At 35.5% G+C, this 12,180-nt stretch overlaps 1 protein-coding gene across 2 annotated transcripts in view; it reads left to right on the top strand.

Moving 5' to 3' along the window:
• The window catches only part of LOC128856094 (protein similar), a 196,371-nt gene that overhangs the window by 82,276 nt on the left and 101,915 nt on the right, over positions 1–12,180 (top strand). For both annotated transcript variants that reach the window (XM_054091473.1, XM_054091472.1), the window contains one exon: positions 10,952–11,093. In XM_054091473.1, the coding sequence (XP_053947448.1) occupies positions 10,952–11,093 (142 nt within the window). The remainder of the gene's footprint in view (positions 1–10,951; positions 11,094–12,180) is intronic.

The following is a 12,180-nucleotide window of genomic DNA, read 5'->3' as shown; positions in this document are numbered from 1 at the left end:
CTTCAAAAAAAGTACTCCATTAAGAAATTTAGGAGTTTAAGTTTAGCCCGTGTGTATTCAAATGTATGCGTTCAAAGGTAAAAGTATGCGAATTAATTTTTTCTTGCACGTTTCTTCAAAAAAAGTACTGCATTAAAAAATTTAGGAGTCTAAGTTTAGCCCGTTCAGACCCGTTGTTAAAGCACTTGTAAAAGTTTTACAACTAAATTTTTCTTTTTAATAAGTCTATGTCCTTTATAGTTTTCGAGGACTAGTAAAACTTACGAGTTTCTTAAAACACAAAATTTCACTTTTTTCCATGCACAAAAAAAGAAGAAAAATAAAGAAAGCACTTACTTGCAAAATTGAAATGTGATATTGTATTATTTTTGCAATATTTTAGCTCGAAAGCAGCATTTATAATAGTTTTAGAATATCTCAACAAAAAATATCTCATGCTAGTAAATGTCTCATTTTCACGAACTACAAGATGACATAAGAACGACATCAATTGTGAAGCAGGCATATTTTAATTATCGAAAAATGTATGATGCCAATAAATAGAGTAAAACGCGCCATCGACTATTAAGGGTGACATTTTTTTGACGTTACGTTCAAACGAATACATAGTATAACCAATTTAATCAATGTGCGTAATTAATGCATCAGGATCTTAAAGAGTTAGGGGAAATTTTAAATTTGGTAAAGAATGTGCCACAATAAACGCCCTTTAATTGTACATTAATTTGTGGCAGATTTTTTTATACTACACGATATTAAACATAATATTGAAGATGCCCTATTTACCTGACCATAAGTAAAACGAAAATTGCTAAACAAATTAGAAAAGTTTGGAGCTGCTTAAGTATTTCGAAAAAATTTAAAACATTGAAGTAAGTGTATGCAAATGCAGAGTTTTTCCCATTTATCTTTAGTAGAAATATTTTATGATAAACTTGAATTGTTACTTTAAAAATTGTTTTTTTAGATAAGACATACCTATAAAATTATTCTTATGCTACTTAGTAGATCAACGAGAAAAAAGTGCATCTTAAAAATTTCTGCAAGGTTACATTTGTGCGGTTGATATAGAATTAAGGTGTGGCAAGCGGTGGTAAGCAACTAGCTCTCGCTCTACCAAACTCAATAAAATGTAAAAACGTTCAAACACGGGAAAATTGTTTTCAAGGAAGTTTTGGGACTAAAGACTTGTTGATTTAAAATTTTGCTTAATGTTTTTTTCTTTTGAAATTTGTAAATGAACTATATACTTATGTCATAAGCCACATATACGGAGTTTCGGGCTGCAGCTAGTGTAACTTACTTTTTTATTTATTTCTACATTCTATCCTCTGGTTTCTAATTCACCTGTCATCATACCATATCCCCTGCAAATGTTATAACTCCGCAGGTCGTTTATGGTTATGTGACCTAAACATCAATAGCTGCTTGCGATTCACCAATCACCTAGCCAGTAGTGAATAGAACAAACATTTTCTCTAGAATTCAACGTTGCATGTGAATTATCAGCAATCAATGCATTATTTTCGTTTTGACAAAATATTACGTAATTCCATTGCCTTTCAAAGCATTCGGCTAGAAAATATGTAAAATATAATAAAAATATATCCGTACATATACAGGGTTCGACACTCGAAGTGTAATCAACTTCAGACCGCTCGCGTAGCTAACGCACGGGCATCAACTGTCTGTTAGTTGGCTAAATGACAGTCCAGAGTATTGTTTACAAGCGCGCGGAAGCATTTTGCCGAGAATAAACGCGCAAAAAGAAAATTAGTAATGGATCTCAAACGGAATAGTGCGATTGCATTACATAATATTTGCCTCGAAAATTACAACCAGCGATGGTTCAGGAGCTCGAGCTCCTTAAAGTAAATAAAGTTTTTGTTTATCGCACCATTACTCGTTACAATTCTACTGGTAGCATCGCAAAACGTCATGGACGTGGTCATCAAAAGACTGCAGCGTGAAATGGTTCAAAAAGTGAAGAAGCGACTTGAGTGAAATCCCCGACGAAGTGCCAATCAAATGGCGAAAGAACTGAAAATATCTGACCGTAACATCCGTCGCATATTGAAAAATGATGTCAAAGTCAAGCCTTATAAGATCCAAAAGGCACGCCACACCAAACCATCAACAAGTCCTACTAGAGAACCATACAAGTGAGAAACTATCAACAAGTCCTGCTTGGATAATGATTTGGGCCGCTGTATCAGCAGATTGGCCCTCTCCAATCGTTTTCATCGAGCCTGCCGTCAAGGTAAATGTGAAATAATATCGGGAAAGTATTCTGGAGGTTGCTTTGAAGCCGTGGGGAGGCAAAGATTTCGGTGGCAGACCATGAACGTTTCAACAGGACTCGACACCGTCTCACAAAGCTCGAGTGAACCAAGAATGGCTAAAAAAACAACGTTCTGAACTACATTTCGTTCATACAATGGCTTTCAAATTCACCAGACGCGAATCCGATGGATTATTCTCTTTGGTCCATTTTGGAGAACAAGGTCCGAACTAAAAGATTCACCAGTCTCGAAGCGCTGAAAAAAGGCATTGTCCGCGAGTGGGCCAAAATACCTGCAAGTCACATTCGGGCAGCTTGCGATTCGTTTCTGGACCGACTCAAGGCAAAAGATGGTCATATCGAGCAAAAGCAAATAGATTCTTAATTTTGTATTATTTTCACACATTTTTTAGTTTGAAGTGAATAGGTAAAAAAAATTTTTAAACTAAATCTGTACTTTGGACCGTGTCACTTAATGAGTAATAGTGAGTTATACCAACATTTTGAGATATAACCATGCTTGCTAGTGGTGAATCGTGCTCGATAACTTTCTTGTTGCTTTCAAATGCAAATTTTTGGTCACACGAGCAGAGTGGTGGGGAATCGTAGTTATGCATCTTTGCTTGGTCATCGCTAAACGGTTGCTGCTTTCACATACAAGTTTTTCACTTAGCGAGCAGAGAAGTGGTGAATCGATGATAGCTAATATTTAGTCTTAGTCTTAGTCTTAAGCTTCGCTAATACTCTATGAAAGCAGCAACAGTTTAGTGGTGCCCAAGCTACTTTGTTTTTCGCCGCTTATCCGATATATCTTTTAACACTACTGAAAGAGTGGAGGTATAGTTTAACCTCGATGAGACACTTCACTCGATCTACCTTAAATTTAGAACCTATCACTTATTAATTTGATTTAGGGGGGAAAAACAACAAAAAAAAAAGTAATATACTATAATATATAATTTTAAATACTAATGCAAACCCATTTCATATCTCATTTAAATATTCTTGTACATCTCGCTTTTTGCCCTTCCCCTCATAAATCAGGTCTTTCCTTTTCTTAAATTTGCTTAATCTGACTTTCTTAACTCAGTTCGGCACCAGTTTATCTGCAGACACACAAAGTTCCTTTGCCAAGTCATCACCTTTTGTTGGTGTCTGGTTCCTTAGACAGCTCCACACGTACAAATGCAGTTAGCCAAATGGTGTAATTGCAATTTTCCCCTTGGCTGACAGTTATGATGTGCACGTCGATGTACAGCTAAATCTGCTGTTAAATTTGTTGCATGCCACATAACAAACTGGCTGGCAATATTTGGCCCACAAGTTAGTTTATATTACATATATATGCATGTATATGTGTTTTACCTGCAACCATACTGCCTCGGGATCCGCGGTCGTATGAGTAACATTTTCATAAAATGGAATTGTTTTGGAATTGCATAAATTTACATGGAGTGTGAATTTCAAGAGTCACTATCGTTGTTGCAGACGTGCAGTTCACATAAAATGATTTGGATGAGCTGATATTCAGATGTGATGCTATGCGTTTGCATGTAGAGAGAAATGGGCGCATATGCTTTCAAATATTTTGAATCGTTTCTTTTTCTGATTACGTATACGTTGTGAGCTGATTACGTATACGTTGTGGATTTACAATTTCACTATGATCTGTAATATGAATTGTTTAAATGTATTAAAATTTATTTTATGTTGCCTAAACCGAGTGAATGGTAACCTAACCTTCACTTCTTCCAAAAGGTCAGTGCATTCGCAAGCAATTACAATTACCTGGGCATTCAAAGGAGTGCATCGCTTTACCAGATTCATTCCATTGCTATTTTTCGCAATCTTTCCTAAGCAGCTATAAGTTGGTGATCATAATGAGTTTATCTTTTGACGGCGCAGTTCCAACAAACAAACAAAAAAACTGTAGAAAGGAAGCGGCGCACGACATGAGTGCTGATACGTGTGACTTTTTTTTGCCTGCTCCAGCAGCATTGCAACCAATGCACGTTCGAAATCCAAGTAAATAAATCCTTGATTTATGCTTATATCCTTTGGCCAGAGAAGTGCTCGTTTGTATTTCCTTATCCAAGCCAGGCAAAGCAAGCCGAACACAACGACAAATAAAGGACGCGGTGGAGAGTGTATCACAGGTTGTAGAGGAGTTGTCTGTAAAACACTCACTTTTGTTATTGCTGCCTAGTTTTATTCATTTCGTTGCGTTTTCGTGATGACCGCAAATAATCAAATGAAAACAAACGACCTCAAGCCACAGCGGCGACTATAAACGTAACTGCTTCCATTTTCGTACTCCCTGGCAGTTTTGCACTGTTGGTTGGTTGGTTATCTGTGCACTTGGAACTATTTCAATGGCCGCATTGCCATTGCACTGAATTGCACTTCTGGCGTGCTCTCAGACGATTGTAACTATCCATTTGTCTGTCTGCCATTGAATCCTTTCGGTTCGCCGCTCACCGCCTGTTTATACGCTCAAATGCGTGCTATTGCATGAAGTGCAATGAAATGATGACGATGATTTACCGTTATGTGATTTCATTCAAGGATTTACTTGTGAAAATCAAACACGGCCACTCACCACAAGCACTGCATTCGAGACTACATACATAAATACATACATACTCGTACACACATACACACATATTTACATGGTTTATTTGATATGAACGTGAATGAAAATTTTACATGAAAACCGGCAGTCATATTGTGGTACAGATATGGTAGGCACTTTCAATTCGCTGATGTAGGAACTCTGTTTCCTGCATAGACAGGGCCTTGAAGCTCCCAAAATTCAAACTAGAATTTTCTCTTTGTCTTAAGCCAGTTAAATAACTATTTTTAAATTAATCTAGTCATCTAAAATGGGCGTTTTTCTTAAAGGTGGGATTTATAGAACGTCCCTCGTAAGTTCCATTTTCGGACTGTTGGCTACTTGATACATAGCCTTGAATACTGCATTGTGTTTACTTGTTTTTGTTTTCTTTGTTATTTTCCAACGACTGTTGATATTTCTGTGTCTGCTTCTGCTACTATCGTTGCATTTATACGAGTTGTCGTTTCCCCCCCTCAGATTTGCTTGCTGTTGTGATTTTCCCATTTGACACTGGATCTTTCATGGGCAATAATACTCCAAGTTCCAATAATACTCCAAGCTCCAATTCAGTATGTGGTATTTTATATATATGTATCTTATTTTCCACAGTCTGCATGATGGCCCAAGTATTATTTCTGCATTCGTTGGCATTCTTATCTCCTTTGAAATCGGTCTGCTCAGTCCGTTGCCTTTCGTCTGCTGCTCGTCTTGTCACGAGATGCACTTCTGCGTTCAATATTGGCGAACGCATGTCCATAAATTTTGGCAACAGTTAAGTTTGTTGCAGCAACGGCATCACCATCCCTTATTTGAGATATGTACGTATGCTGCCACCCGGAAAAGTCCTTGGCTAAAGGACACATCAAGTTCATAGAAAGTCGTTGTATTGTTTTGTGTTGTTTGCTTGTTTCATTCCTGTAGTCTCCCGTTTTTGTTTTATTTTATGGGGCCAGCTTAGCAACGGTTAATGCCATAAATACTACAATGCATTCGCGGCATGCCGGCATGTCGGCATCCCGGCATTCTGAGGACGAGCTGTGAGCATCCTGATGCATAATAGCGCCATAGAAGCTCTTCTCCCTTGAACTTCATTCTGTCAGTACGTCCTCTGGAAAATATTTTGTGCATTGACCCCCAAAAGCCGGCGTTTGCATTGCAGGCGATAGCAGTAATAGTGCTTTTTCTGTGGTTGTTGTTGGTTGCTTCCGTTAGTATGTGTATCTACAGATGTGGTAAAAGTTTTCCGCTTAAAAATGCTTGAATGTGAAAATAACTTTGTAAATGAAAAATCCGAATATGAATGAGTGACTAAATGGGCAAGTGACAGAAAAACGGAAAGGTCGTTCAGGCATTGACATTAGCGTGGCGCGAGGAAATAGCTACCGCTAAGTTCGTTTGTTTACATTTTCTCATAATGGTGGAATGAATATTGAGTACTTGCTGTAATAATTTTTCACGAATGGCTTTGAGATGTGACAATACCTCACGACGGATTGAGTTGCATAATTTCATAATAAATGATGTGTAAAATATACAGTAGCGGACACTGAAATCCGGACACTTGTGCAAAAACTACAGCCTTCGCGATATTTGTGGAAGTGGTCTTCCCAGAAGGACTAAACTCACTAGATTTCTCGGCGTTTATAGGAATTGGGCATCATTTAGATTTTGTACAAAAATCTTGATATTCTTGGGACTCCATTTATTTTTTTTTCTTGATTATTTATTTATTCAGTGATTTCTAACCAAATTCAGAACAGACATTTAAGAGATTAAATTAAAACTAAAATACAAGAACTTTAGTGCATTCAAGATTAAAAAAGTGTTATAAAATTAAATTATCAACATAAGAAACCATTAAATTGCTGAAAAAATATATATCTTGTATATAAAATGATATGCATAATCCAAAATTTTAAAGAATTACTAATTATAAAACTAAAATAACAAACATTTTTAAAGTATTGGGTGTATTTGTTACATACAAAGTAATGTCTTAATTGCATTTGATATACCTGTTTGGTCCCAGGAAGGTCCAAATCTAAAAATGTTGTTATAAAATCGGACATCGTTCTAATGAGTGGCGCATTATCAATATATAATGTCCTACTAAAACCAACGTGATAAATCTTAAAACGACCAAATTTTCTGCATGGAATATTAGACTGTACTATTTCTAAAAGAGTCGCGCAGTCGCTTTTTCTATTAACGAGATCAAAGATAAATGATACTGCCTGAAGAGTGCCTCTGTTACTAAATGGGAAAAGAACTAATCAATCGGCAACGAGATTTGTATGATGGTTTCGGGTCTGAGAAATTGAAACCTCTCCACTTTTTGAAACCTCTCCACTCGATTTATATGAACTACATGATAGGATAAGGTCTCAAAATAAAAGCAGCGTAATGTAATTTGGGCCGAACAAACGCAGATATCTTAAAAGTATATGGGCCAGTTAAATGCGAAGAGTGACGTCTTACAAAACCCAGCACAGCAAATGAATTGGAAACGGCATAGCTTAAGTGCGGGATAAAATTGAGCCTTAAATCAAAGAAAATCCTTGAATCTTTAATCACATCAGGTGAATTTAATGCATGTGCACAGAACTCTTTATCAAAAATTTTACCGACTAAACCATGCTTTCATACTGGCGAACCAAATTGTCATTATTACTCGTATAACCACTTGCCAATTTGGATGTTGTCTGTCAGCCGTACCAATAACAGCTTTAGGTAAAGTGAGATAGGGACAATTTTCAGAAGTTAAAAATATATTTCGTATTCTGACTGTCCGAGCTGAGATCGCAGTTTTTAGACAAAATTTAATAGACCTGAGTTCACTAAACACTTGATTGTGTCAGAACTATAATGTTGATGGGCTAACTAAATGATAATTTTTTGCTACGACTTATTTATCCCCTGTGCACGGCATAATCGTCGCGCGAAATTAATTCGTAATGAATGCAAACACATTTTCTGCTGCGTATTTCGGTTCAAACGTACGAATTTGTTTTGTCTTTCGCAAGGCAATGCAATGTCTAAAGAAATGCGGGATCCTGGTACTTGCGGTAGTTGAGTGAAGATTGCTTTCGGTGAGGTGGTAAGAAACTGCGATCTTTTCATAGACTAAAATTACATAGAAGCTTTAAGTATTGCATGAGCAAATCTAATAAAAGGGTAACAGTTTAACGGTCACATATTAACTATCGAAATTGTGAGGCAGTTTTCAAGATTATATTTATGTTTATGTCTGTATTTGTTTCAATGCCCTTCATAAAGTTCAGCTTTTAGTTGCACATATAAGATATTCCAACAGATTTTCAGAATATTCCTTAAAGTGAGTTGTATGCGTCTTTCGTTTCATTAAATCATACTTTTAATAAAAAACAGATGTACCCAAATTAAATTTAAATAAGGTAATGAAAAAAGCGCCTCTGAGGCAGCTTGCTTGTATTAATTGCCCATTACAAAAGATTTATAATAAATTTGTGTTTATTATTTCATGGTAAAAATGTTCAGGTATAATATATTTTATGTAACATACCTTCTTATAATTTAATTTCATGCGTATCCTACAAAGTGTAGGGTGTGTTTTTTAGGTGCGTGAGTACAATCGATGTCGATAACTTTGGTTTGACAGCTGAGAATGGCAAACTGTATTGACATTTCTGCTCAGCAAAGCTTGACAAGTCATATTGAATCGTTAAACGCCAGAACAACGCATCCAAATTAGGAAGGCTTACTTTGAACAAAAAAAATTTAAAACATGTTCGCGTTCATAGATCACTTCGTCTATTTTGTGTTCGGTGTTCACGCTGGCGGCATCATCGGTCTTTATTTCTTCGAAATGAGGAAGGAGCTGCCGTTACGGTGAATGGCGAGTACTATTGAGGCACACTGAGTTAATCTTTGTTTCCAAAAATTAATCCGCTAAAAAGAACGGCATTTGGTTCCAACATGACGGCGCAACTTACTATACAGCGCGCTTAACAATCAAAGCAGCGGCAGACATATGCCGGAATATTTAAAAAATAAGTGCCATGAAATTATGTACCAGGTTATACAAAAAAATTCATTCCAAGAATATTTCTGTTTTGTAGTATCATATTACGTTCTCGAGCTCTCAAAAAAACACCCCACGCAATAAGTTTCCAAATAATGTTTTTAACAGCGTGTGGTAAAAGTGTAGGGGATATTCTTCAGTCTCCCTTATTCATCCGTCTCGGATTAATTTGGAATCATTACAATTCTGTCATAACATTTAACCTTTTTCTTATTACAACAATTTCATAAATTCGAGTGTATGTCCCTAATTGCTTGCCCAACTGCGACAAATGCCAATTTTGCCTAAAAATCTTTCACACAACCTGGTTTGGGGTGGGGACTTCTGAACTGGTCGCTTCACTATTGAGTCTTTGGTTTCTTAAAATATGACTTTCATTAATTTCTATTTTTTATTACTGGTTTAGTGTTATTGTCTTCTCACCTGTCGCATCGCAATTCCAATTTTGTGTGCTAAAAGCTAGGCCAGGTAAACCATAGGAAATACCTGCAAGACAAAGCAGTTTTAATTACACAGAAAATAATTAACCGTTTTACTTAGGGGTTCGATGATTTTTTTTTTATTTCTATTGTAGGCAAAGAGGAACCGAACAATGTTTCTTTTACGTTAATATCTTGCCTCTGTTGCATCGGTTGTGGTTGCAGTTGTTGTTTGTGATGAGGTAATTCTCCTCTGTATGTGAATTGCGCAACCAAATGTCATAGCTTTAATGCTTTAATTGCTACATTAAACTGAAATTATTTGCGAAGGCTATGATACCTCGGCAATGGCCCATATTAAAAGCAGCTGGTGGGAAATATAAATTGAAATATTTTCCTTAAGTTGCACTTTTCACAAAATTCTTGCCTCATTATGTTATATGTACCGCTAGTAAGTAGGCCATAAAATGTAATTATAGGAAAAGTTATGCATTCATATTTGTAACAGTTATTATGCATTTGCTTTTGATTGCTGCCCAGCCGTACTGCTAAACGGCTCTGATAAACCACAAACTCTAGCTAATAAATGAGGTTCGGATTTCTCCCACCACCGATGTTCATACACACATACATATACATTTGTATAACTGTGTGCCTTGCAAAGCTGCCTAAAGACTCTGGAAATTCGAGAGCAGTTATTAGATTTTAAATACCGTCGTGCTCATTTCATAACAAAATACACCCTCTAAAAAAAATACCTTCATGCAATAGACCAGAGTGTAAGAAATATTTTTTTATTAATTAATATATGTATTCATATTCTCCTTCCAAATAATTAAACGAGGTATCCACGTCCTTTCTAGGAATTCTCTCTAGAATGGTGGCCTAGCGGCTTGAACAGCTTAAATCGATTCAAGATATTTTCCTTTCGAATTCAAATACAATTTTGGGAACAGATAATAGTGGCAGGGTGCCAAGAAAGATGAATACAGCAGATGGTGCAACGAAGTAATTTGCGTTCTTGCCAGAAATACCCTCACTACTGATGCTCCACATCATATTACAAAACTGAACAGCTGCCAATTTAATGAATTGAATTTACGATACACAGATGTCTAAGAAATCCACAATTCCATTTCAATGCTGTTTACATATGTACTATTTTTTATGGAATCAAGCAATTTTTCTATTGTTCTCTGGGGATAATCCAACCTGATCTGTGATAGCCTGTAAGTATTTCTCTACTCGATCGAACTCCTTTTCTCCACTAGCATCTGATGACTAGCGTATCTGATGACACTGTGTGTTCTTTTTATTTATAAAAATTCAGTATTTTTTTGGCATAGAGGGTTTAAACTTGACAACGCTGAGCAAAACCGCAACAAATCTCACTGAAGACTAAATTACAGTCTGATGGGTTACGTATACGCTCCGGGCCACCATTGCCCTTTAATATTCACGAAATTTTATATGTTGTAAAATTATCGCACTGCATGTGTATGCACATATATATAAGGATGTGTTACAAAAATAGTTTGAGTCTCATTTCCATTTTCTTTTTTCTCGTGTCTTTTTAGTGCTGAGCAAGGGCCAAGGTGAAACTTGCCGATATAGATTTCTGGGAAAATATGGCGGTTACTGTTGGATCGTGACACAAGCCACAATTGTTTATGATAAATTAAAACCACAGAGTTTTGTTTGCGTAAATTATGTCATAAGGTAAGTACGAAGATTCCCTCTTTATATTGTAAAATGTATCTTGTTTGTATGTTTCCCAATCATTCGGATCGCAAACGAATGTTTTGAGCGCGTGTAAAGTTACGTCAGAAAACAGTGAATACGCCAAAGTGAACGCGAATAACTCTGCTGATTTTGGAAAATATTATTGTAAATGAGAAGATAATAAAATAAAACAAAATAAATATTGACAAGTAAGAATAAAAAAATAATGAATATAAAGCAAACAAAATAAACTGATATTAAAAATGGAATGAAATAAGTGATAGTTTGCTTATAACAGATAATAAAAAAAAGAAAAAAAAGCAACAAATATCTACTTGTTAAACTGAATATTAAAATGAAAACACATAACTCTAAGAAATAATAAGAGTAGAAAACATAACAACCAGAAGAGTAAAAAGGCGGTTGGCAGCAACTGCATATTTGAGTTTATAATACAAGGGACAAGTATTTACGCCAGTGTTAAGAAAAATTAGTTAATGTTAAGTTGCTGAAAAAACAAACAAACAAGAAACAGAAACGTATTTGAATGTTTTGAATTCTGTAATATTCTGAAATAGTTAATGGTTAGAAAGAGATGAAGGGTTCGGGTCTACTGGTAATTACTATCTATTGAACTCAAAAGCACAGAACTTGATATGGATATATCATACGTAGTTTATATATTTGATTGGAGTTTTTTTTTTTTTTTATTCCAAATATTTAAATTACCGTTTGACTCTTAATAAAATTAGAAAACAAATGTTTACAAATCATTAAATATTGTTATGGTCGAAAATCTATGCTTACTTTCACATGGAATTCTGTGCAAAAGACAGCACAAGTAAAAATTCATGTGCATATATACATACACACAACCGTCGACAGAAAATCCACGTGATTATGAATTTTAACATTTGATTTTTAACTAATTTTCAAAGTTCCAAATATTGTGAGAAATTCAAACAAAAAAAAATATAATTTTCATCAAAATTTCCAAATTTTAGTTTGAATTTTTAGACAATTTTTGAGTATGCATTGACAATATGATAAAGTGAAGGTCTGCAGTGTCTCAAAAATCACTTTG

The sequence above is a fragment of the Anastrepha ludens genome, chromosome 2 (assembly GCF_028408465.1).
Source record: "Anastrepha ludens isolate Willacy chromosome 2, idAnaLude1.1, whole genome shotgun sequence".
NCBI classification, from domain to species: domain Eukaryota; kingdom Metazoa; phylum Arthropoda; class Insecta; order Diptera; family Tephritidae; genus Anastrepha; species Anastrepha ludens.
Note: the sequence above shows the minus strand (reverse complement) of the source record. Positions and strands in the feature narration are given on the sequence as shown.